Genomic DNA, 27,295 nt, shown 5'->3' on the forward strand with positions numbered 1-27,295 from the left:
TAGGGAACTTTCCCCTAATTAAATCGAATAAGTTGGAAAGTTTCACTTGGTTTAGCCTTCGGTTTGTTCGTTTAAGTCGTGTCTTGAATATAACAACGTTTGGCATCTATTAGTTTCTTAAATTTAGGCCTGCAGCTCTCTCGAGTCGTTCTCTTCGTGTACGACGAACGAAAACTTAAGATCTAATTCCGCGCAGAAATTCGTCGCGTGCAAGAAAAAATAATGAGAAAACACACATCTGGTACTAAGTACATGCCACAAGCAATGTCCTCGTTACAAATAATTGTCGCCCGATCTTTCCGTCGTAATCGTATCGTTTTCGTTCCTTTTCTCATTCCATCGTCAACTTTCAAAGAGTTTTCAACTCATTTGTCGAATACAAAAAAAAAAGAGATCTTTTCTCGCGATGATAATGACGTTTAGGAATGCTTCCTCGCGATCAGACTGCGGATTTTTATAAATTTATGAGAAATTTGAACACGATGTATAATATGCAAAAATATGTAAAATATTCAAAGCGAAGTGGTTAACGAATGAAGCAGTGCCAATGACCCAAAGGAATGGCAAATTTTATCAGTCACTCAATTTTAATCCCACGATTTTGAAATCGAATTTTCAGCTAAATATTTCCTTGCAGTGAGACGCGTGTGGCAACAAATTTTCAAGTCGAGCCAACCGTTAGTTTCTGAGATGTGGGAGGTCGAAGAAAATTCATCGACTTGGATATCATATCGAATAATATCAAAAAATGTTTTGTAAGACACGAGGACTGATGTTCGTAACGTGAAAAGAAACTGAATAATAATTGGCACAAAAATCAATATCAAAATTATAGGACCAAGAGTAGGCGAAAAGAACCCTGGTTTTTGGGTCGCTCTTTTAATTTATACAAAAATACGCAGTCGATGATACTCGAGAATCTCCGATTCTTTGAATCGTTCAAATTTCCATAAAAGAAGGATCCGGCTGGCGAATTAAATTTTGTAACGAAGACGTGTTTTTAAACGATATTAGAAACTATAATCGTAAAATATATATCAACTAATAATCTCTTACTAAAATGGAATGTTTCTACTGGAGTTTACGAGGAATGTATTTCGCTTTATTTACGGGATTTAACTAAAACTTAGATATCGAAAGAAACAAGGAAATAGGACAGGCAAGGGTTTATCGCACACAAGGCAAAAGAAGCAAATGTTCTGATACGATAGAATAGTTTTATGATCGAGTCGAATTTCTAGCAGAAAATAACGTTGCGCGTAACGGTGACGCGCGATATTTTGTTCGATGGAAAAATGGAACAGAAAGGTCTTGAAATGTTTCTTCTTTGACAATGATACAATTCGTATTAGTCGAACTCCGACAATGAAAATAAATTATCTTGCGGTTTAATTCTGTGAAAATTTATTATATTTTTATAAAAAGTATAATCAAAATATTTAACAAATTGTGAACCGACGTTTGTATCGGTAAAAGCGAGAGCTATGAAATCGTAAATGTTTCACGAAATTTTGATTAACCCTGCTACGATCGTGCAATTTCTATACTTTAATTTTATTGTTCGCGTCTTAAGAAAATATGTAACAAACGATCAAGTACACCAGGGCTTCTTACACATTCTTATGGGTCGCGTAATGGAGTTACGGGGTGGTGAAAAATTTCTCCACCCGTCACATACCAATGAAACGAAAGACGTCGACCATCTGTCGTTAATAATAGATTCATCGAGCTTTCAATCGATATGGATATAGAATATTAGCATTTTAAAAACACGATTATAACGTTTCTTACTATATATATATATATATATATCGCTAGTTTTCTGCAACAATGACGCAAAATTCACGACTTTGGGAAAAACGTGTTTGAATCTTCTGAACTGTTATAGTCTCGTGACGATACAATAGCGACTCTACCGATAGAAAACGTAAGGAACAATTCGTTTCTCTTGTATCAACAACTCAAAAACCGCAAGTTTGTGGTTGGGTCGTTGTAGCAGATCAGCGATCGTAAAATGGTAAAATCAAAAATATCGATTAACCGTGGGAAACGTTATATCGAATATTCAGTCAAGCTTTAGTTCTTGATGGAAAAACGAACGAGCAGGTTTATCTCGCCGTTGTGTAATAAGTTTACTTTTGTCTCAACACGCGACTATGAGTAACAAAATTAGAAATATAACAAAGAATTGTTTTATCATGTACATTTTTTCTATGTATTACAAGCAGGATAGGAAATGGCAAAAGTTGAAAAAGTTAAGAAGCGCTGACGTATACCGACAACAATTTCTTCGTATCGCCCTTAAACATATAGAGCAAAACTCGATAAGATTAGCAAATAACATTAGGATAATAGAAACGGGGGCAAGAGAACGCAACAGGGTTAAAATTCTATCACGCGTCTAATAGTTATACGTATAGTCGGGGGTTGGATCGATGAAGCGTAAATAAAAAAAAGGGTACACAAGCGGTGTGTGTTTCGGGGACGAAAGAAGGTACGGAGAAGCGAGCGAGAGTAAGAAGAAATAAAGTGAGGCAAAAAACTGACAGTTGTCGGTGTAATGTGAACTGAAAATATTATTAAAAAGCATTTTACAACAAAAAATAACTAAAAAAACAAACAAAAATACGATTTACAATTTAAATTAAGAACAATCGGGTTGTATCGTTTAAAAAAAAAAAATAACATAACAAACCAGTACAAAAAAAAAAGGAGAGAGTCGCATGTTTGTTTTTCCTTATGTGCTTCGGTACCGCTTCTTTCGGATGCAAAGACCGCGCGCATACAAGAAAACACTCAGGCACACACACATACATGTACATCTCGATCCTTACTTTGGAAATAACGCATGTCGAAGTGTATACCATTTTTTTCATTTTCGTTCGTATTTCTCGAAGGATGCTATTATGAGTAACGGAAGGGAAAAACAGTGGTAGTGATGGCTAGCTGGCAAGGTGGCATCGTCTCGTTCCGATTTTTCATTTCTCTCTACAGCCATACTGTTATAATATACGCGGTAATAATAATATTAATCGTAGAATAACTAATCGATAATAGTAATAATAGTAATAATAATAATAATAATTGCAATAATAATAATAATAATAAAATAAAAAAATAATAGTAATACGAGTAATAATATTAATAACTACGAATCAAAACAAGAATACGCGATTTAAATACTAATGGACAGATACATTGTGATGCAGATCTTTATGGAATAAATTGTTACGTACTTTGTCTCTTGCAAAGAAGAAGGTCCGATGCGATTATTTCGACTCTTCGTCGTTTTCACCGAAAGAGAAAGGTGGAAAGACGAGAAACACAAAGGCGAGAAGTAATTGAAAAAAAAACGAAAGAACCGTACGAAAAGGAAATCTCGACGAATTTTTGGCAGTAAGGTATTCAATACGGAATAACGTGAAAATTTCCATGTATCTCAACCAGTTATCCCTTTCCTCGATTCTCTCTATGCTCCTTCTAATTTCGTTGTTTTCTCTTTTCTTTTCTTTCTTTTTTTTTTTTTTTTTTTTACTTCCGTTTCTATCCGTGTGTCTAGCATACCGTCGCTGAAGAATTAGCTAGAATACTGCAGATGTACACGACGATAGCCCGTCTAACTGTCCGATCGTAATTGCTCGAATAACCGATCGAATCGATACTTTCGTTGTTCTTCCGTCTGACAGATCGCGTAGCTCGGTCACGCCGTCTCCTTTCGTCGAGTCAAATGTCTCGACAAGGAAAACTCGATGAAGCGCCGTCGGTTCTACGGTCTCGTAGCTCCGAACAAACAGGAGAGACAAATTAATTCACCCTGCTGCGCTCTTTCGCTCGTTCACGGTCCGATTCTATCTTTCTAACGAAAAGTACAATCAAAGTATCTTCTTGCCACTCGGACAAGATACGACGCGAGTCCCTATCGGACTATGTGTTTTAATAACGGTAACGACGTTTTAATTTGCAAAACGTTAAAGAAATGTTTTTCGTCCGGCGAAGCGAAATCGAGATCGAGATCGAGATCGAGGCGGACAAATTGTGCGAGGATGGCGGCAGAGTCAACCGAAATGCACGATTCAGTGGAAGAACGTTGGTCGGTTATGACCGAGCGCGTGTCTGGCGTGAAGATGTTAAAGAGCGAACAAGGACCTCGATTCGAATAGCAAACGATATAACGACGACGAATTATCAAGGATCTTCTATCAACTTTCCACAACTTTCCTCCTTCCTCTCGCTGATCATTGCCTTTATACGATTCCACCGTAGATTGCTATGAAAACACATACGAAAGAAGTTTAACAAGTTTGAAGACGGCACAACCTGTTTCACAGCGCAAAATATTTCATTAACAACTTGTTAATATGTATTGTTACGAATTAATTAGGAAATAGATAGACTAAGGAAAATATGACGATTTTTAACGTTAACGATTTCCTATTCAAGGAAAAAGCTATTCGCTGATCAAACTTAATGAACTAGAATACGAACGAACTCGCGTATTATTTGTTCATCGGCGAATTCTAAGTACCATCTAACGATTTTCATCTAATTTGTCAATGTTCTGAATTTCATTCGAGACCGTCGAACGTTTCGAATAATTTCACGAGCGAGCAATTAGGTGACATCGATTTAATTGAACGAGAAATCCGAAATTATAGGAAACTAGCACCGCCGTATCGTATCAAAAGGGCGTATCCGCAATTGTCGCCTAAATCGAGTCATCTCTCTAACTAGGTAACGCGAAAATGCTTCCAATTTTTAATTTCAATTTCAAGTTTTCGTCGAGTTACATTCACATTCGCTTATTTCGTACGTGTCGCTGCAAAGCCGAAAATAAAAAGATCGGTAAATTTTGACAAAGATGGGATACTTTTGAAACGACGAGATCGCGTGTCTACGTCGGAGCCGAAGACGCGACAGTTTTTATCCGAGACGCGTGTAAAATTAATAGCCGGTAAGACGGCAAAAGTAATTTTACCGCGCCGGATACGTCCGTTTGAATCAACCCGGCGATCAAATCGCGGTTAAAGAGAAATACAACAAGACTATCGATTTAACAAATTTTCCATTCAACGTCGTATCGCCTGGATCGATTATGCCGAAAATTGCAGACCGACTTCCAGACGTTCCACAACTTCCGGCCGACCTGATCGTACACGACTCCTGCCAATAGCTGGTATCGAATGAGAAAATTGACGACGTCTCGGAAGATCCTCGTAATTCATAGTTTTGTACTTTTCGACACCGAGGGACGCCAGCTAACCTCGTTACATATCCAATGACACGTTATCAGAAAATGCCTCGGTATATTCCATTGTCAAAGATATGCTTCAAGAATTATAACGCTCTCACGGCATCTGACAGTGCTTAAATAATGAATAGATAAACATAGAAATGATACAATAATAATAATAATAATAATAATAATAATAATAATAATAATAATAATACGTACGTACATACATACAAACATACATACATACATACAATAATAATAATAATAATAATAATAATAATAATAATAATAATAATAATATAATAAAAATAATAATATTTGTAATAGTAAACATGCATGAAGTCGCGTGGCGGAACCTCGCGCGAGGTTTCCATCATCGTCGATTCATCCAACAAAATATATTAATATTATACATTCAAATTAAAAAAAGGTTACTAGCGTAACACACGTTTTTATCGATTATACTAAAGAAAAAGAAACCAACATACTCGAAAGAGGAAAGTAATTGGTGATAGATAGTATTAGCGATATAGTATCGGTGATAGTGGTGGTGGTGATCATCACGACGGTGATGGTAATCGTAACGGTGTGATGGATCGCAATGGTGATGGTACGGGTGCATTTAGAGAGTAGGAAGGAATCGTTTCTGGCTGAATCGCAAAGTGTCGCGGGGAAGGAAACGGTGTGAATGAAACGATGCAGAGAGGAGACAGGACAGGGAGAATGATTCGTTACATCGTTTCACTACGATTCACTACGATTCACTACGATTCACTATGGCTACTCGCTACAGCGTAACACCACTACGGTTCTATTCAGCAAAATGAAATAAAAATGTTGGAGAGCGACTGAGAAACAGCTGTTTTCTACAGATTTCTTACCGTTTTTCATCGAACGATCGTAATATTCAAGGACATGCTTGGGGACGTCGATCGAACATCCTTAAAAGACTGCCCCGAAGAGGGAGATCAAGTTAAACGAGAAGATGGCGCGTCTGTCCAGCTTTCGTCGATTTCATGGAAACGCGAAAGATTTGGCTGCACGAAGGCTGAACCGAGGAACGAAAAGAACCAAGTTGTCAGTCTCTCTCTTCGCAGCCTCGCGTCGTCCTTCAGGCAGGCGGCCTCTCGACCTCACCATCGTCAAAATCAAACATAAATCGTACGCGTTGCTTATCCGCGTGTGTTTAAACATGCCGCGCTTCTTTTCTGCACGCTTCCACTTTTCGACCTATCGTGCTCTTCTCAACCTTCGACCAAGATAAGTGTGTCTCGAGTCTCGGCAAAATGTAAAAGAATCGTCCGTCGTCAACGAATTTTACGTTGAACATGTATCTTCGAGACAGTCTTATTTACAACGAGCAGGGTTAATAAGAGAAACGAAATAAAGTAATACGCGAAGGACAAGGTGCGTTAAAAGGAAACAAAAGGGGGAAATTCTCGAGGAAAACGATCGAGAAACAAAGGTAAGAAGAGTCGATTAAGCGAACAAAACTTCGACTGTCGTCACTGTCGTACTTAAAATACCGTATCTTAAGACGAATGTTCGTCGGAGTTGTCGTTGATTACTATGAAAAAAAAAAAAAAAAAGGAAGAAACACATACATATAAATATGTATACAATATAATATATATATATATATAAAAAGAACATATGCTTAACCACCTTAAAAGGAGGGGGAAAAGAGAACGACACGTAAGGATAAAGAGGATTTGGAAAAGTCGATGCAGCATTGTCCGTCCGTGTTAAACGGGAAAGAAGGTCCTCGAAGTTCACGGGCTTGCGAAAACTTAAAGAACGGACAAGCCTTGACAACGTTGCCGATCGATACTGTCGATCGTCGTCGTCTTTGGATCAACGAGTAATCCGAGGCAGCGCAAAGGTCTAGGCATCGATTGAGTACACCGCGTTATTTTCCAATTGCGTATGCATGTGAGAGGAGAAAAAAAAAAAAAAAGAGAGAGAGGGCGACGAAACAAGTTCTCGCAGGCGTCGATTCGTCCGTAAATCGGCGAACTCGATGGAAAAATCCTATCGCTTTGGATTGGAAGAAAACGAACGAGACTGAACGGAGGTGTTGGTGGAGTGCGATTAAGCCGAGTTTCAGTCCCGAGTTTCGCCGGATATAATCGTTAAGCACGATTCGACTAAGGATACATGCAGAAACATAACGCATCCGAGGTTCCCGGAAACACGCACCTCGCGGTTTTTTTTTTTTTTTAAGGAAATTGACGGAAAGGAGAATGGAGCGGGAAGTGTGAACAAGGGCATGAACGGATCCGGTGTCCCGGATTTTTAACGGCCAAGCTTTAAATACTCGATACGTTTGGATGTCTAAACAAGAAATAGATGCGGTACAACAACCATGGATGGTTTAACAAATTTGTTGAAAAGTTATGAGAAAATACTTTTTTTTTTCTTTTTCTTTTATTATCGAAGCGAAGCTAAACGAAAATAAAAATAAAAACAAAATCGACAGATCGATGATTTCAATCTTCGAATACTCTCGATTTTGTATTGTCAAGAAACTTAAGTGCGATTATACCATATCTCGGAGAAAAACCTCGTGAACGTAATTCCCATAAATAGATCGAGACGTGGATGATTCGCTTGAGCGTTGCAACCAGCATCCGCGAGTATCCAGTATTTTCGTCGTAATTTTTCAGCAAAGTTTTAAGCGACCCATGTTTACGTAACATCGTTTTTCTATTTAGATGCGTGGAACATACCCGACAAAGTTCCGATGTTACAGAAACTGAGATGCAGCCTGTATTTTCATGGAAAAAGGGAGACGTAACCGACAAGAACTGACAGATAGGGAGTAAAATGGGAGAGGCTGAAGGGTAATAAGAGTGGTGAGGTTGAGGATGGAGTGACTAGCGGCGGCGAGCTCTACAACTAAACAACAACAACAGTATTTTCAGTTATAACAACATTAACAAGTAATTTTTCTGCGTGTATGCGCCTACACGTCTCGTGTGACTTTCCATTTTTCATGCGCGCGCGGCTACGTTCCGCACGCAACAAAATCGGCGTTCCAAACTCGCCTGCGTTTTCTCCATTTCGTACGAGCATCTGATACGTGCGCGTACGCGTTTTCAAGAGTTTTGCACGCGTGCGTGTCACGAAGCGCCCATTCGCTGTCGAGTGCCCTACGAGTTTCCATAAATTCAGCATCGGTTTCTTTCCCGTCTTTTTTCTCTCGTCAAACCCTCGAATCCTCGTTCGAAGAATCGTCGCGTTTAATCGTCGCGTTTAATCGTCCGAAGCGCGTACCCGCGTGAAAGACGTCACGCCTGTCCGAAAGCGACAGAGAACGTAACTCGTTCTAGACGGCGCGCAGTTTGGTCGCACGCGCGTACGCGCCCATGTCCGTGTAAATAAGGCCTGTCATCGTCTGAAATTTCGACAGCTGTCGGGTGAACGCGTGTTCGCTCGCGTACGCTTGCATCTTGTTGTTTCGTCTCGTAATCGGAGTTTCGTAAACGGAAGTGAGGTGGTTCGAGCGGGCGAAGATGGATAGGTAAAGTGAGCGCGAGCGGTGATGGTAGGTGGGTGAAGAAGAAGATAGGCAAGTGTAAGTAAAAAAAGATCCATGAGATCGTGGCTGTGTGGCCGTCGAAAGGATGGCGATAAAAACGACAACGACTACGACTACGACAACGACAACAATGAAAACGACGACAGACGATCGTTGTCGGCGTCGTGATTTGTCGCTGGTCTACATGCCGATCGGCGGTACTTGTACGTAACGATAAATATAGAGTCGATAATCCTTGCTGGCTAGCACGACCGATCCGTCGTCCATTAAAGCCACATCGAAACATTGGGCATGCTTGACCTTGCTCTCGAGAGCGGAAACCAGTTGACCGTCTTGAGTGAAGATGGTCAGGTTGAAGTTATTGTGATTGTCTGCTATCAGTATCTCGCCGACGGCGTTGATCCCTACCCCGATCGGGTAGTTGGTGATCCCTTCTCCGCCGATCTGTCGCAGATAGGCGCCCTCGTAATTGAACACCTTCACGCAATGAGCGCGATTGTCGCTGATGAAGATCTCCTGCTTGTCGTTCACCACCACTCCGTTTGGAAACTCCAGGTGCTTCGAGCATCCGAACTTCTGGAGCACGTTGCCGGTCTGGTCGAAAATTATCACGCGCATCACTTTGCATTCCACGACGACTATGCGTCCCTTCGAGTCGACCGTTACACCGCGCGGATGCTGCAAGATGTTCGCCCCAAATTTACGCACGAACTGACCGTATTGGTTGTATATCTGTATCTGATGGGTCGGCGAGCGTTCGGTAACGATTATGTCGCCGGACGTTTTCACCACGGCCACTCGGTTCGGGTACAGCAATTGACCGTCGCGTTTTCCACACTCGCCGAATTGGAATTTAAATCTGCCTTCTTTGTCGAAAATCTGGATCCGATGATTGTTCGTGTCTGCCACGATAATGTCGTTCTGCGCGTTCACCGCAACTCCGGACGGCTCGGTGAACTGTCCTTCCATTACGCCGAACTCGCCAAACTTGCAATGATAGATCATCTTCTGTCGCTTGATCTGCGACTTTGGTGGGAATATCACCGCGGCGGACATCAGTTTCGACGTCAGGTCTAGAACGGGATCGGTGGACGCGGCGTTCGCTGCCACAACGACGGACGTCGCCATTGGAAAGTGATCGTTCGTAGACGCCACCGGAAATGCGTCGCTGCCTCCGTTGCTCCATTTCTCGTAAGGATTCGCGTTTATACCGTTCAAACTGAGATCGCTGATCGTGGCGGGGAACGGGCCTAGGCTGTTGGCCGAGCTGAAACGCTTCGTAATCACCGTGCTATTGGACTCGAAGGACGATGGCGACGTGGACGAAGCGCAGGTAGAACCGGAGGATATCAGGCCGTTGCTGTAAGATCTATCCAGGAGCAAACCTCCCAAAGTCCCGATGCTGCTAGATCCACTGTTGGCGTTGCTTCCGCCGTTCCCGTTGTTCGACATTGCTGTTGGTCGGGCAATGGGTGGCTGTTTGCCGATCGGGCCGGCGTTGCTCTCGTTGTTGCTTCGAACGTAGCCGAACGTGTTTCGCACGCCTACTTGAATGGCCTGGTAGTTGCTGACGAACTCGAGGTCGGCAGTCTGACCGGCAATGTCCGGCGTGTAACTGAGCAGCAGCTGTAGCTTCGAGTCGAGAAGCTTCTTCACCATCAGCACTTCGGTAACGGTGGCGTATTTGGTCAGTCGTTCGACGAACTCGCACGTTTGCAGCATCTTGTCGGCCATGTCGTTGGCTTTCTGCGTCAGAACGCCCAGAGATATTTGTTTGGTAGAGAAGACCGACTCCAGCTCCTTCAGCAGTTCTTGCTTACGTTCTTCCAGCATCGATCGATAGAACTGGAAAGTGTCGTTGATCTCGTTCTGCGCCTTGTGATACTGTACTTGTAGCCGGGCTGCGCCGTGGTCGGCCGCCTTCACCGCGGCTCTCACGTCCGCGGCTTTCGCTTTGCACTCTTGAACCACTCGTGCCATCGCCTCCAGCTGCTGCGTCCCTACCTCGGAGATGTGCGCGCAGTCATGCAACGGGCCAGGATGGTCGGCAATGGCGCACTCTTTGCAGACTAGCGCTGTGCAAGTACGACAAAAGTATTTTTGCTCCTGTTTGTGCCGGGGACAGTAAGGTACTTTTTCGCTGTTTCCGCTGGCGTGAAGATTGATCACCAGATTGTTCTTCGGGAGTTCGGTGGTAGCAGAGCTGGTGGTCACCGTCTCGAGCTTCGAGTCGCCTAGATTGAGCACGCGATGGCCCTCGAAGCAATGCATGAATTGGTGCGCCATCACGCAATTTGGGCAGAGAAAATTCGCACAGTCGAAGCAACGAGCTACAGCGTCGGATTCTGTGGACTTGCAACCGGTACAACGAACTCCACCGGCGCCTCCTAATCGGCACCGCGGACAGGGTGCCTCTCCAGGTTTCTGCGAGTCGAGACAAAGGTCGCAGCTATCGACGTCACAGATCGCAGAGTCGCTCGCAGGCGGGGAACTGCCGCTCACTGTAAGCGGGGACAGCGAGGCTAGGGAACCGATGGAATTCGCGCGCGATTCCAGCGAGAGTGTCGGCGAGGCCATCTTCAGTCAACCGGCATCCCTGTTAACAGAAATCGATGATTTATTTTAGAAATCTTTCTCAGTTATACCTTCTTACTTTCCTTAACCTATCCTTCTTACTTTCGAATGCGTTTTCTTTCAACAAACGACAACACCAATCTCCACTTTTTCCTTCGATTCTGCATACAGATTGCCATTACCGCTTTTAATTGCTCTCTTATTTGTCATGGCGCGAACGATCGTTTCGACTGCAAGTTGTAATTTTAGCGCGAGAATTAGACTATGGCATCGAGATCGTACCTTCCGACATTTTAGCTAATAGCTTTTTTAACGAAGTGACCCGTGTTTTTCTCTCCGTCGTTAAATTAAATTAAATTAAAACGCATCCAATCACGTCGACGTTCTCTCGAAACATATTTTTATATCGTGACAAATAAGAGAATAATTAAAGGAGGCAGAGTTAGGTAAAACATCCACTGTTCTTTCGTCTTCATCTTCTATCTAATTTTAATATTTACGTCGTTGAATCTGTGATCCGTTAAACGTGCATTGTACGCTAAAGTAGGCGAATAAATTTATTCGCGTTGATTACATCTACATGTTTTTGAACTTCTGATTAAAAATTCTGCGTTCAATGTCCACCTTTTCTCGTCTGACTTCCCGATTTCTATAATATACGAGAAATCAATTCTATTCCTCTTTCTATTCCGTTTCTTCTGAGAAATATAAACATATATAGCCTACCGTCATCCATCGCGACCGATCGTTTAACCGGTTGAAATGCTTATATCGTACTACGAATATCGAGAATCTTAGGGACAAGTGCAATTCGTTATGATAATCAGTATAATCTTATCGGCATGGAACGCGTTAAGTAAATATATCGCAACGACGATAAAGGCAGGAAAATCTGCGTCGAACTGCCAAAAATGTTTTTTTTACGATTACCAAACTACGTGTTAATTCGTAGTGTTTACACGGTATTTAATGATTTCCGATGGGAACATTAAAAAAATTATATCCTCGTGCAAAATCTCGAGTCAGCAGGTAACGGAATCTTGGTGTTGGTCGTCCAAGATCAATTTGCGCACGAAACCGTTTACCGTAACGATCCTGAAGCAGCGATCGTTGCGACAGTCGCAATGCGAACGTAAAAACATAGCGATCACCGGCGTGACCCGTTTGTCATTTATCGACATCTCGCCCACAATGGCTCATGCCGGAAGTTGTTTCTGTGTAATCGTTGAATCGTCTTCGCGAGTCAACTCCGACGCAAACTTGTCTCTCTGCTCTTTGCAGATGACTCGCCAGCGATTCATCACGGAAAAATGTCGCCTCTCTAATTAAATCGGTCGACTGGATGGTCCAGTTTTACTCGATTGCTGGTAGGTAGATGGACAGATGAAAGAGCAAAAGGAAAAAGGCAGTAGCCTGCGAGTCCAAGGTCACGAATGCGAAGGTTGACACGCTGTGTCCACGCATTCGCTTTTCCACGGATCGAACGCTGGCGTTCTCTTTAAAAATCGTAGGAAAAACATCTTGTAATAAAACTTGGATATTCGACGAAGAAAGATGTTTCGTGGATTTCTACATCTTCGGACCGTCGGAGATCTCGTCATCTCGTCAAGCCTCGAATTCTTTGTGCGTTGACCTGGCTTTCTCATTTCCGGCACTAAATTCTTTCGTATTTCTCGCAAAATTATAAAACTTTAGCACCGCATGATTATATTGTTACTCATTGTGAAGTATTCGCATTGTACGATATGGTAGATGTTGTACAATATTTATGTTCTCTTGTATCGTATTTATCGCAATGCGTGATAAGAGGTTAGTATATTTATGAATCAGATAGGGATAAGTATACTCCATAGAGGAAGCAATTAACGTATCTGCTACTGTCTATGAAGTCTTCCAACGATAGGAGAATACGATTCGATCGAAAAGAACGCAGAAAGTTTATTATAAAATCTTTTCGCAAAACTGGCCTTAACCTTGAATTTCGATTTCGCGGCAGATCGATCCATCGAACCGAAGATGTAAAACGCACCTAGTACGGCCAGCGTAAAGCATTTTTCTACGCTCTGGACATACAACGGATAAGCGAGATGGGTAAAGAAGCAAAAGCAAGGAAGGAGGGAAGGAAAATGCGCGAATAACCGAATGGATGGAACAAAGAGCGTCTGGCCGCTCCAGGAAACGCTTCTGAAGTCGGGCTAGCTACTCTTCTCTCTGGTACGCGGTACCTTCGTGCAGGAATTTTGATCGAGTCCCAAGATAAAAGGTGAATGCTCCTAAGGGAAGCACTTGCGGACTCGAGGTCGCTAGAGGCTACATTTAACACAGTGAATATCAAAAGAGGCGTATTTCGAGAACAATGGAACATGGTTGTTTCGCTTTTAATCTCGAGTAATCGAGAAAATTTATTTCAATGGATTATGTCACGAGAAAGTCCCGGGGACGAGTAATATTTAAAAAGAGGAACGTTCTACTTCAATTCATTAAACCTGTATATGTAATTATAATTAAGTTTATACAACTGCTTCGCTCGCGCATAATTTACCGCGTATAACGAGCAAACACAGTAATGCACGGGTATTGAACCGTACCTCGACCATGTCGAATGACGATAAAAAAATACCTTGTCTCCGTAACGAAACTGACGTCACCTCGGATAAGACACGCAGAACCACGTTCTGTGTTGTTTAAAAATTCTGCTGACAAATCCATCGAAGCTTCGAATCGACAAAATCCCAAGGACCATCGAACCGTTCCTACGCGACAACGATAGCCGACGACGATCTTGTTCGATTTCGAACTTCGATCAATGTGGATGGACGAATATCCGAAGAAGAAAAAGATTCATCTTCTTCATGTTTTTGCCAGGAGGTGGCACGCATTCGATGCTTAATATTCGTATCGTTCTCTCGAAAATCAAGGTCCTTTTGGGGTGTTTCAGCGTCGACCTAAAGCATCGAATAATACACGTACGGTGGACTGGTTCGAGACCTCGCGGCTCTTGCCATCTCCTTGTTCGATGTCCTGCAAGAATCTCTCGTTCGCAAACAAGTCCAAAGATGGCCATTTTTTAAGATCCTTCTTTGGCGATTCTACTCATTTAGACTGGTTTGGTAGTTCTAGCGTTACGAGAGCGAGGTTTCCTAGGCGGATGTAACAATGGGAAATTGTAAATGGAAAATGAAGCAGAGAGGCTAGGAAAGGGGAAGAATAAGGGGAAGGATAAGGGGAAGGTAAATGGGGAAGGGGAACTTGAAAGGGAAGGGAAAAGGAAGGAGGCGAGGGAAGAGGCAGGATAGAAGAGCGCGGTGCCGGAGGTAGAGTGCGTGCACCCCGATCGATGAACGTCGTTCAGGGGTCACGCCGAGCCGAGCCGAGCCGAGCCGTGCCACGCCGTGTTTCCCCTCCCAGTGCTTGCCGACTCATAGACCCCACAAGTGTATTGACTCCCTACTCCCCGCCATGTTCCTCGTACAGCCGCTGTCACTCGAAAAGGAGAGAGGGAGAAGAGACGAAAAGAATACCTATAGCGGTGACCGCTGCGATCTACGACCTTGGACGAGAAAGGTCTCTCGAATCAGCCTGGCGAGTCACGGGGAAAATCTCTTAGCCGTGTCGATACTCTCTTCCTACTTTATACGCCACCATTTTCCACTTACCGCTGAACGTTATCTCTGCTACGATTACGTTTGCCAGCTTTAACCAGATACTCGAATAATGGTACTTGGTAACTGGATTACGGATTTTGATGCATTCGTAGAAAATTCGAAATTGCGAACGCGCGAAGAATGCACGTAACACGAGAAAATAGATAAAACATGCGACGCGATACTTGGCAAGCGAAACAATTTTCTACCGAGGTACAATTTTTTAAATTATATTCTCAAAACTTCTGAATAGCAAATCGATGGAAATAGAATTTGGTGCGTGCGAACTCAAACTGTGAAATTTTTATTTCGACATACCGTACGTTCGAAAGCTATCAATCCGTTCGTATGTACACGCGTAACAGATTTTCGACGATATTGGACGTTCAGCGACTGACGCATTTTATTATTTGATGCAATTACGAGTTACGGTTCGAGGATACATACGAGCAATCAAACGTAGCTCGGTGGTTGTAATCGTTTTACGTTTTGTTCGTGCTCTTGCTCGCTAACACGAGAGATATTCCGATTAGATCCGATTAGATCGGATTAGAGTCGAATTAGACTTCGGTTGGTTCTAATTACCGAACTTGCTAACTAACAGGCTATTGGTAATAGCTGGAAAATCTGTCACGAGGAGTAACTTCCCGACGCATGAATTATCACCAAAGCAGACATTTAGCATTACGAATTTATCTTCTTTCTCCGGAATATCGGTTAAATTTTACCTCGATCGACCACCAATGCTACTGTAAAAAGTGCTCGTAACTTGGATATTTATTTGATGAAAACGTCTTTTTTCGTTTCCATTGCAAATTTAAACGAGTTATTTAAACCAACGCAACAGTAAAAATACTATTGATGCGTACAAGAAGGAAAGGAAAAGAACGTGCGGTTCCTCGAAGAAGAAACAGATTTATATGTTTCAAACGTGAAATGCATTTACTTCTACTAGTTAACAAAATAAGCAGAGTTACTGGCAATACAGATAATGTAAAATGGTAATTCGGCTTTCTTTTTTCTTATTTTCTTTCGCTTCCGAGGAAGAAGATAGTGGTGTTCCATGGACTCTCTACGTTCTGCAACAGTGTAAACCAGCGTCTGTGTACACGACAACGGCATTAATTCTACCGGCTGTCTAGGCGATTGGATCTCTTCAGGAAGAACGCTCTCAAGGGCGAACCATAAATCTTATCGCTGCTTGCCGGGCCACATTTGTAAGCCAGTACCTAGCAATCACGCCTAAGTGCATCGAGGAAATCGCGAGAGGCGACAAGGTGGTTTGCACAGTTCTTCCCGTATCCTTTTACACATAATTGCGGCTACGTAACGCACGCCATATAGTATCGGACGTGGTTTTATTCCTGTGGTTAGCCGCGTAACCGCGTGGTTATCGTCCAATCGCTTCCCAACAATTATTTTATATTTTACCAACAGCACCGTGTCCATCCGCCAAAAGCAACCTCCTAGGCAGATTTTTTCCAACGAGGAAACACGACTTTCGCGATGTTTTAATTTACACGTGCAGGAATCAAACGCGCATAAATTAGAAGAACGACACCGAGCGACCGTAAGGTTCGCGCCAAACATGTCGCATAGAAGCGTGACGTAAAAACGTTGCAGATTTTGGCTACTTTGTATCCATCTTTAACACTATTGCTATTACGTTAAAGTAAAAAAGAAAGAGGAAAGAAAGATTAGCGACCCATCGATAAGGAAAACTTCTGTCCCGAACATTTCCTGCGCTTCTTATTCCACTTGTGCGAAACAACTAGAGTTTCATGCGTATCATTTCTTCGAACATTTACTTTATCCACCCAACATTATTCTTAGGAAGATGATACAGTTACACTGTACATGTGAACGTGTGTGCAAGCGTGAGAGGGCGTCCAGGTCTTAGTTAGGACAAAAGACGATTGGCAATCCTTTAGAAGCATCTGCAAGAGTCGGTTGACAACAAGCGTGCGTGCGAGTAGGTTTACGAGGTCTTCAGAGTATAAGATATAACTGTTGTGTGCTGAATAAAGTGAATTATTTGTATTTCCGAATACCTACTATATCTTTACAATTATACTCGGCAATATAGTTTGGATATTTTGTGCATTCTCACGTACTACGCGCATTTCTGTCGTCTTACATTTCCTACAAACGCACAAAAATCCGCAGTCTAGAAATGACACTGCATATCGCTCCTCGGTTATTAACATTCGCGAAATACCGAAGGATCGTGAGACAAACGTCGAATATCTGCCAAAAACACTATTTAACATCAAAAAGATGTTTTAGTCGAAAAGAATACTTGGAAGTGAAGAAAAGTTCTATAGTGAACATCTTCCGCGCTACTTATCTTACTTATGCGAAATGACACTTTATGGGCTGAATATCGCTCTTCTATTATCAAAAATTATGAAATCGTCGTGGAAAGAGCATTGGAGAATTATCGCCATGAAATATACGACGTGAAAAATTGTCATCGTACGTGTAGCATCGACTTGTAAAAAGTATAAAAGTAGAAAGCACTTCAACGTCATTGAACGATATATCTTCGAACTTTCGTCGTAAATATTTCGATCGAGGCGAGCGCTTCCAAGTGTACGGGAAAATAAGTACGAAAGAAGGAAAATTGGATTATTGCTGTGTACGGACAAAGACGATTTCTATGCCGAACATTTTCCGCGCCCCTGTTCTACCTAGATGAAACAACGCAACTATTACTGAAATTTATGAAATCTCGAGAACCGTGAAATTTATCGAGAAAATGTTATGGTGAAATATATTTGCATGAAAAATATCGCAATATATACAGCATCGACGATCAGGGATTACAAGGAGCTTAACGACGTATTTTCAAATTTTCGTCGTAAACATTTCGATCGAGATATAAGCGCTTTGAAGTGTGCGAGAGAAGAAATTTGAAGGAAGGAAAATCGGATTACGGAGAAGATGACTAGAGTTGCTGGGCAAGTAACGATACGTTTTCGAACCAAGACTGCAGCCCCTCGGTTGAATGCACTGCAGGAAGGGGTGGCGGACGGCGCGTCTGGTTTCTATGGAAACACTGCATCGACCTCCCCAACCCTTCGACAGGGGGTTCCGACGAGGATCGGGTCCGTCACCGATGGTGGTGGGATTGACGAAGGTGGGGTTAACCGCCCCTGGAGAACGCTAACTGCCGGTGCATCGCCCTTCGACGCAACACGGCAATGCGTATTTCTCGTTTACAGGGCGATGAAAAGTTATCGCGAAACAAACAACGTATAAATCTTTCGTTTAATCTTGGTTTTATGTGCGCTCGTTGCAACACAAAAATACTACACGGCTGGTAATTTATACCATATACTGGACATATAGGGCATCCCGCGTAACCCCACTCGCCATTTTTCTGTTATTCGCGGTCATGCAACGAAAAATATTCCCAACCGTAATATAACGATGTACTACAAACGACGAGAAAAATATTCCGAAAATACCATGTTCTCATATCGAAAGCAAGGTCAGCTTGGCTGACGCAAACCGAACCGTACGTTGCCTTTTTCGCGAGATTGTAGAGGACTTTATTAAGAATTCACAAAGCATAGTGCGTGATATTTTTGATTAACTCGATTTATAATACGCTTTATGTCAACGCTCGTTCAAATTGCATGCCTATTCTGCTCCTTCGTAGAAATTTCGACCATCCGCTGTTATTCAAATACCTGGATCTACAACTCTACGTGATATAGTAATTCTCTGTTTCTGAAATGTAAGTAATTCTGAAATATGTCGACGAGTGAAATATCAGTTCCACTACTATAAATCTAGTATCGAGTGCAGATGATACAAAATATCGTGAAACGTGCATTTTGCATCTGTCGGAGAATCCCCTGCGATCTCACGGGAAAAACATCATGTGGTCCTAGTTCGCGTTACCCAAGGTGATGTTGGTTTTGCCATGGAACAAAATATTTTCAGAATTGTTTTGTCGTGCAAATGGCAAAAAGAACACGAGTGCACACCCGTTGCTGTATTCTGCTTGATTTCCAACATGGGAAGGATGCTAAAAAAAAGCACACGGATCGGTTCGTCGCTTTGTACGATGTGTGTACGTTTTGGTTTGAACGGCTTACAAGCGGCAATTTCGACGAGCGACGCTCTGTGCAGGCCCGCAAAAGTGCAACAACGATGGCTAAAGCTACTGGCTGAGGATTCAGCGCAAAACGGGAAAACAGGTTGCGGGGCAGCTAGGGGTAACAACGAGTTAATTTGAAATCTCCCACAGAGGAGAAGGGAAAGATTCAAAGAGATGGAAGACGAGTGTCTGCATCTGGCATATTCACCTGACGATGCTCCGTCAAAACTATTTTGCCTGTTTCTATCGGTGCGGCACACGGTTTATCCAACGATTAAATACAGAAATGGCTGTACGACTCGATCAAACCCGATCAAAAGACACGGCGTTCTTTCCAAGTGGAATTCGTCGAATGCTTGAAAGTAATTTTCGAGCAAAAGATCTGTCTCGCGTTTCTTTTTACAGAAGCCTTGAAATTCGTGGAAAAATTATTCGTTTGTACAGCTAATAATTAGCTCCAAAATCAAAGTAGCTTCTGACTCACGACGTTTCCAAGCGTCTCGGAGCGAATCGTTAGCTAGGTGAAAACATTTGTTCACCGTGAGAACCGTCGAGGATAAGATCGTACAGTCCGGTGTACGCTTTCCGCGTCGTCGAACTCGTGCGAGCATGACGCTCGCGAGAGAACGGTTTTCCGGAAGTGACGCTCGTTTCGCCGTGAAACGGTTTTACGAGCGGCAATGTTACGACGCCGAGCACCGCCTGTGCACTGAATGTACCTAGGGGTCACTGTACCCGGCGATCTTCGCGATGCCGGAAGGTCGCTGTAACGCCACGCGATACAGAAAATCGATTCTGCCTCGGATTCTCTCCTGATAACTCGCGCGCAACCTTCTCCGGGCAACTTGGATGCTGTTTCACATACACACATGCCAGCCTATTTGCTATTCGCGTTTCCAGCTCTTAATCCACGGTCTACGCTCGACCGTTCGCTAATCTCCGCCATTTCTCTTAACGAACGATCGTTTGGCAATTTCTACCGACCATCTATAAAATCCTGTCAGTCTGTTCCTACTATAATAAGCGATTTCTCTCCGTGGAATCTTAACAACATTTCGATCAAGATGCAAACGTTATACCACGCGAATTTCTATTCAAATTACGAGTACGCTACTGCTCGCAAGTATATCTCTGTTCGCGAGTATCGGGACACTTACGGAAGCATACGTGAACGCGAGCATTCATAAAGAAATTATCAAACCTAAGGGACCCGTGTATTTAATATCGTAATTGAACTGTTAATTTTGTGAAAATATATTACAAATTAGAAATAGAAGCTTCATAAAGATTTCTGACTACTTCGCTTCAGATGTTTCTCATATTCCCGTATATTACGTGCATTTTCGACATTTTCCTGCTTTTAAAGTTTCCATAAACGTATAAGCGGGGGTTTAGTCGTAATAATAATCTCATCAATTTGACGTAGCGAAATTAATTCTCTTCTTGTCTGCGTACGACTCGTCGTGTATCTACATCATTTGTTCAATTTTGACACTCGTATAATCATTTCTTGCAGCACCCTATCCAATTCACCCGTCAACGTATCATTATCGTAATTTACTATATTGCTATTGTGCTAGTTCTTTGAAATACTACCCATCTTTTTCTTCTAACTTTGTTAGAATACATTGGATCGTGGTGTTGCGTAACATAGAACTTTGATCGATTGGTCGTTTTCTTTAGACTAACTGCGCCGAGTTCAGCAAAATCCAATGCTCAAAACGACGAAAACTTAATAAAACACAGCGCGGATGACATAATTTTGGGACCTTCGTTTGACAAAAAATTGCCAAATCATGGAACGACTCTCGTATTATACAATTATTAAAATCACCAACTTTCATTTCAGGCTTCTAATTGCCTCGCTGGGAATAACAACGGAGTGTCGTCATCCATCCTATTAAAATCAAAACTACACCGCATAGGTACGTGTCTATTATTTAATTCTCGAATATCCGCCAGTATTCGACATTTCACAAAAGCTTATTTTCACCGAAAAACCAACAATGGAAATTACACCGCTATTCGCTAAACGATACTTTTGAATCATTGTAAAGCACAGCAAGAAATAAAATATAGAGGAATATCAGACGATATTAACGATAGAAATTTAGCTACCTTTTTTGAAAATAAAATCTTCCAACTAGAACACAATTTCAAATCTCATTAAGGGTCGGTAGGTAGGTTTCAGCGTAACGTGGCCCAATTGACAACCAGCAGGTCTCCTAACGCTTGTGAAAGGCAGTGTAAATCTTATTCCTCCGCGTTCAATCCCATGGACATAAAGAGAATAACAGGTTTTTTGAACAAAAGAGAAAGCATCGCGTACTTCCTATCTACTACATTTGAACGAATCAATTTAATGGTGGAAATCTCGAATATGAGAATAAAGATGAATTAGCAGGAAGACCGACTACGGACTAATTGTAAGTGGTCTTGCAAGAAATTCTATCGAATTGCAAAACGATCCGGCAAATCGTTTTCTGTAAATGCAAATTTGATCGACCGGCCTAGTCGACCGGTGCGCGCAAGTAGCGCGAGATAAAGCGATCGATCCAAGTTGAGAAAATTTAAAAAGTTGGATCGGTGGTGAACAGAACGCAACAAGAATTTGCCACTAAATTTTTGTATTCGCAGGCGCAAACTTTTCTCGGCCACTTAGTCGACCGTCCGCTTTCTTAGTCGACCAATTTGCATTTGCCGAATGAAAATGCAAAACGGTGCGCGAGGAACCGAAAATATCCGGACGAATCGAGTTCAGAATATTTTTCTCAGGGTCGGTCGGGATCCCGGAAGTATCACGTAATTCGAGATTTCCTACCGAGTTTCAGGATTCTTGAGAATTTGAAAATTATACAGGCTACGATATATATAAAAGTAACAACGATAGATATAATATTTTATCATAAAGTATAACGATTTATTATAATTTTGTAATTCTTCAGAATCCGGAAATTCTCGGGAATGCCAAGAAACTGGAATTGCGAGATACTTTCAGGACACGTCCCGCGCCGAGCATCGGGGGTTTCCGAGATTTTCGAGTTCTGGCACACGTCTAGCATTTACACAAAGCAATTTCCTAAATTTTCTCACCAGTCGACCTGGTCGACCCATTTGTAGCCTTGCCATATGGTTCTATAGTCTGTGCTGATCGTTTCAGTACACACAGATTGTAGATATTCCGTCGAAGGCCGACGCAATGTTCGCAACACAGGAAGCGCGTAAAGCGCTCGAAACTTGTGAAAGAAAAGTCCAACTCACGGTTTAGAAGTTTATCAAAGTTCAAATCACAGTTTAAACGTTACCAACATTCCGTGCTTACCGTTCGCCTAAATTTACTTTATCCAGCGTATCATCTAGCATACAGGATAACTTTGTCGGAACTTACTTATCGACCATAGTTTAACTTAAGAACTGCTTTTTCCCAAAATGGTCTAGATATGCTGCAAAACACTCGTTCGACATTTCCATCCGATTCTCCTGCTACTCTGCTCATCCTGTTTATAGGCGGAATAATCTTATTGGTGCAACGGTATCCAATACCCTTCGAGTGGTCAAAGTTCAAAGCAATAAGAGGAGGAAGCAAATAGTTAATTTTTTGATCAACTATATAAAACAGACGTAATATAGTGGACATCTCCGTTTATAACGTCGGATCTCGCTTTGTTCATGAGCTTGACACTTTAAAGAGATAGGGACAGGGAGAAAATACGACACACGAGCGTACCGAAAGAGGCAGATGGAGGGAGAGAGAGGGAGTGAGAGGGACGGTCAAGAGAGAGGTAAGGATCGAGGAAAGGATTACCGCGAGGAGCAGTAGAGGAGAAGAGAGGAAAAGAAAAAGAGAGAAAAGGTTCAAGCACCATTTGACCGGTCTCTGAATCATCGTTAAGCCAACCGTTACACGACGGCTCGTTAAATCGTATCGTAATGTGGGTGGGTCAGATGATTCGCACGGTTCAAACAACACGTCCATACAATTGTAAGAATTCCGGTTGCAATGGTAATTTAGCGTAGCTCGATATAATTCCAACCAAGCGAACGCCGCGTTCCTGACCGCGATGTATTAGAAAAGTTTCTAACGAAAATAAATTACGGAAGTTTTTGAAAAGTTTCCTAGGGAAATAAATTTCGGAAGTCTTCTCTCGACGGAGCAGATAAGAAGATTTGAAATTTCTGCCAGACTATAGTATTTATAGTATTTATCGCTAATACACCGTTCTGTTATCGTTTTCAACATTCGTCGCGATACAACAAATATTTTTCGCGACGATCTTCGATCCATAAAATTTCACTAAATCCTATGCTACGAGGAAAATTTACGGAGCGCCAAAATCATTGAGATCGTAAAACTAGCGACGAAAATACGCGCGAACATAATTTTTAATCGAATCTCATTTATGCAGAAACTGTTGCATCTTGTAACTTTTGATCGTATAGATTGCGGTGGATATCAATGGGACGCATAAGAATGAAGTAGGGAGCCGAACGGAAATGTCTAATTTTAGAAACAAGTCTGGAATTGCCTACTCAAGTAGAATTTCAATTAAGCCTATCAATTAATTAGTATCCCTCCAAAACGAGCTGTTCTTCGCTCCTTTCGTCTCGCAGATCTTGTTCAAAATGGCATATTGCTGCAAAATACTCAAAGCTTACGACCTACATATACGTTTTTTTACTTTTTTACTCCTTCAATTTCTTTCAGTCGTTCCATTAGTTTTTGGATTCTTTCATCCTCATTTTCTATCCTTCCATGGATACGCAGACTTGTGCCGTCTTATGCTAGACAAGTTGAGACAATTCTAGCGGTTGTCAACATCTTGCGACACGTAGCTAATAACGAGATCTGAAACACTTCGAACCTGTATATGTATGTATACGGTGACGAATTGTAAAACCTGACTCGACTTCCAAACTCTTGCGTGTCTTGATCAGCCTTGGATCAATAGGTCTTTCAAGTATTTAAAGTCTTGATCCTGTTGAAAGTTTTGATATTCTATATTCTTGGCTCGATAGTTTGAGAGCGGGAATGACGTTTTGGGCGCAAACACAGCGCAAACTTTGCAGCTTACCGTATCGAGACGTAGGTAAAAACGAAGCGGCCCAAGAAATCATCGTCGTTTGGACGGCAGAACCGACCTGCAAGATGAGCAAGATTCTCAAGACGCATCAAGAATCGAGGCTTCCGAGAATCCTTCGAGCATCGAATCCTGTTAGAAGCGATTCAAAATTCTTGCAAAATATACGATAGAGAATCGAAAGGATTTTACATCGCATCGCAGTGACATAGTTGGACGCTTCGAGTCGCAGAGGCGGCGGTTCCTCGCAAGTTCGACTTTACGGAGGCACGCTGTACAGGTCTGGCTATCGTAAACCCGAGCTACAGAGGCGAAATAACGCATTCGGCAAATAATTCGAGTTAAAGCAAGTTTTACGTAGACCTATGGAAGTTTTCGCAGCGGAGCGGAAGGGAAGGAACAAAGTTGTAGCCTTATAGAGGTTCGATTGTATCTGCAAAGGATCCAAGAATGATTGTTTTATTCCAACGCTGAACTACCATCGTGTGTTTTCGAGCGTGGCTACAAAGGAGCAGTAGGAGGATTAAAGCGAAGCAAACGAAGGGACAAGAAGCTTTACAAGAGGCATCGACGAAAAGCGCACACCTGTGGCGCGCCTAGCGATTATACACCGACAAAGGAAGTTTCCCAAGAAAGTTGTATGGTTTGTGGCTGGATGAAAATGCGATATCGTGCTCGGAAACTGTGGATTTTCCACGGTGGAATTACGTCCAGGAAAGAACAGTGTTTGTCTGTAAGAATAAAAGATATTTCAACCAGAATATATCCTATAATATCCATTTAACTATTCGAAGAATATTTACTCCATTTTTTATTATTATTATTATTATTATCGCATTAGGTTTAGTACTCTAGCCAAGTTGTTCTAATTCTCTTTTTCCATCTTGTCCGACGTTCGCTTTCATAATTCGTCTGCTGTTTTTATTTTTGTACATTTTCGGTCCACGTTCGTTATACATTGGTCAGGATATGTTCGATTAATTCTGGCTGTTTTCCTACCACATATTTGGCATGGCTCTTCTTCGTTTATACAGCTTTTCTATCGCTTTCTTCCTGCCGATTTTACTTGTGCCAGGGTTCTTTCGAATTTAATCGCAAGGTTCATTTCTATGTAGTATTCTCCGCTTACTCCAGCTAGCTCTTTTGTACGAGGACTCTTTTACTGCTCTCCTGATATCCTTTTGAAATATTCGAGAAATATTCGAATAAAAATGAATTATGACACTCTGTTGTCTGTTGTAATTAATGACAGATTAATCCGCGTGTAATTTATCAATTCGAAACGCGCAGAACGCGAAAGGTTCCACGTACTTTGATACTGTAAGCGCCAAATTTTTAAACCGATATCCTGTTAAGAAGCTATTTGCCACGTAGGATAATTTGGAAACGTTTGCAAGGCAAATACTTGAAAGTTTTAGATAAGTTGACGTAAATTCTCATTTCTACGATTTATTTAACATGCACTTAGTATCTATTTAAATGCGTTATTAAGCCAGACTTATCGCCAAACACGATTATTATGTTATGAAATTAATATTATCGGTGGATCGTTAAATTTTAAGCTTCTTGAACTTCAAATTCGAAATTCTATTCGATTCTATCGATCAGATTACACGTTGATCAACTCCGTAAGTGGAAGGACAAGGAAAAATATATCGAATGCTACAATTTTTTAAGAATTTCCTTGGAATGTCGCTTTCTCGCGGTAAATAAACTGCTACAAGTAAACGATTTGCAAACCAATACCATATCGAACGAAAATCCGTGCGATACTCGACGAAATTATCGGAAGTTATTTCATATACTGTACGATGTTATCGATATTCGTATACTGAAACCTAGAGAAAGTCGAATAAAATTAAAACGAAAGTTAGTCAAAATGAAATACGACAGAAGAATCCGATTCGTTACAAAAATCAGATAAGAAAAGCAGGAGCTGTATGCTCTTAGTTTTTAAGAATATCGTTGCTAAATATCGTTTGGTAAATTGGACATAAGCGTTTAACAAACAGAAAGAAGAAGCAACGTTGAGCGGCGATGCTGGTTTCTGCGATACTGCTTGGTGAAACGGAAGAAGGGAAGAGAGTACGCGGAGCATAGGCTTTCTTAATGACGACAGAAACATAATACGGAAACATGAGGGAACATTGTTGTTGGTTCACCCGCATGCATGTCCTGCTTACGCGCGAGTTCCTATGTTCGCGCTTGTTCACGCGTACGCGCTTTTTAACGTTGGTCTATACACGCGAAGCGTGAAGGTAACGGAACAAAGAGACGCGGAAAAAAGGAGTCGTTCAAGAGGAACGGATGCGAAGAAACTTTGATGGTCCAAGGGAACAAGATTTCCTTACAGTTTACAAGTTGACGCTTTCCGTCTTCGATTCGATGCCAGCAGCCTGCTAATTAAAAACCAATAACTACACCGAATCCGGGTATCTCACGAGTCATCCGAAGGCGTAAGATAGTCGAGTCGTTTGATATACCACTCGTGATTGGTTAGGCTACTTACGCAATACAAAGCACACGTTGTTGGCAGTCGCTTTTAAATACTCCAATGGAGAAACCGGCTTCGGCACCGTCATTTTATATCTGTACATGTGAGAATCTAAATAAAAAATCTCGTTTCAAACGAATCGAGACGCACAATGCAGGCGGTTATCACCTTGATGTCGTAACGACGTCCGATCAGCGATTTCTCGCATCGAGGTTCTCAACTATCTCATCTACCTCGTAATACCTGGATAGAGGACTTACGATTCAATGTACTGACAAAATTTGACAGTAAAATAGACGTGGAATAATAATTATAAAAAGAGACGCGGAATCTCCGGAAATTCCCTTATCCCGTCTGCGATATCCGTGCGACGTCCCTCACGGTCTGGCCGCAAAGGCCTCCCCCTCGTTACACTGACCCGCAATAAACCCAAGGAACCACCATAAACCGAATCTTTCTAGCTTAACTTCTATTCATATAAGTATTTTCGATTTACGGATGGTCCTTTAAACGGTCCTTCGGTTGCTTGCACGCTCTTATTAATTAGGAAGAAAGCAGATGTGCCCAGCGAAATAGCTGGTTTTTCTCCAGGAACAAGGACACCCATGAGCCACATCTGCAGC

General features: G+C 42.0%; 1 protein-coding gene across 5 annotated transcripts in view; it reads right to left on the reverse strand.

Moving 5' to 3' along the window:
• Nucleotides 1-2,543: 2,543 nt before the first annotated feature.
• Brat (tripartite motif-containing protein brain tumor) overlaps nucleotides 2,544-27,295 on the reverse strand; it is a 167,008-nt gene continuing 142,256 nt past the window's right edge. For all 5 annotated transcript variants that reach the window (XM_072002490.1, XM_072002489.1, XM_072002486.1 and 2 more), the window contains one exon: nucleotides 2,544-11,370. In XM_072002490.1, coding sequence (XP_071858591.1) covers nucleotides 8,955-11,351 — 2,397 coding nt within the window. In that variant the 5' untranslated portion in view covers nucleotides 11,352-11,370 and the 3' untranslated portion in view covers nucleotides 2,544-8,954. The remainder of the gene's footprint in view (nucleotides 11,371-27,295) is intronic.

This window comes from Bombus fervidus, chromosome 4 (genome assembly GCF_041682495.2).
Source record: "Bombus fervidus isolate BK054 chromosome 4, iyBomFerv1, whole genome shotgun sequence".
In the NCBI taxonomy this organism is placed as follows: domain Eukaryota; kingdom Metazoa; phylum Arthropoda; class Insecta; order Hymenoptera; family Apidae; genus Bombus; species Bombus fervidus.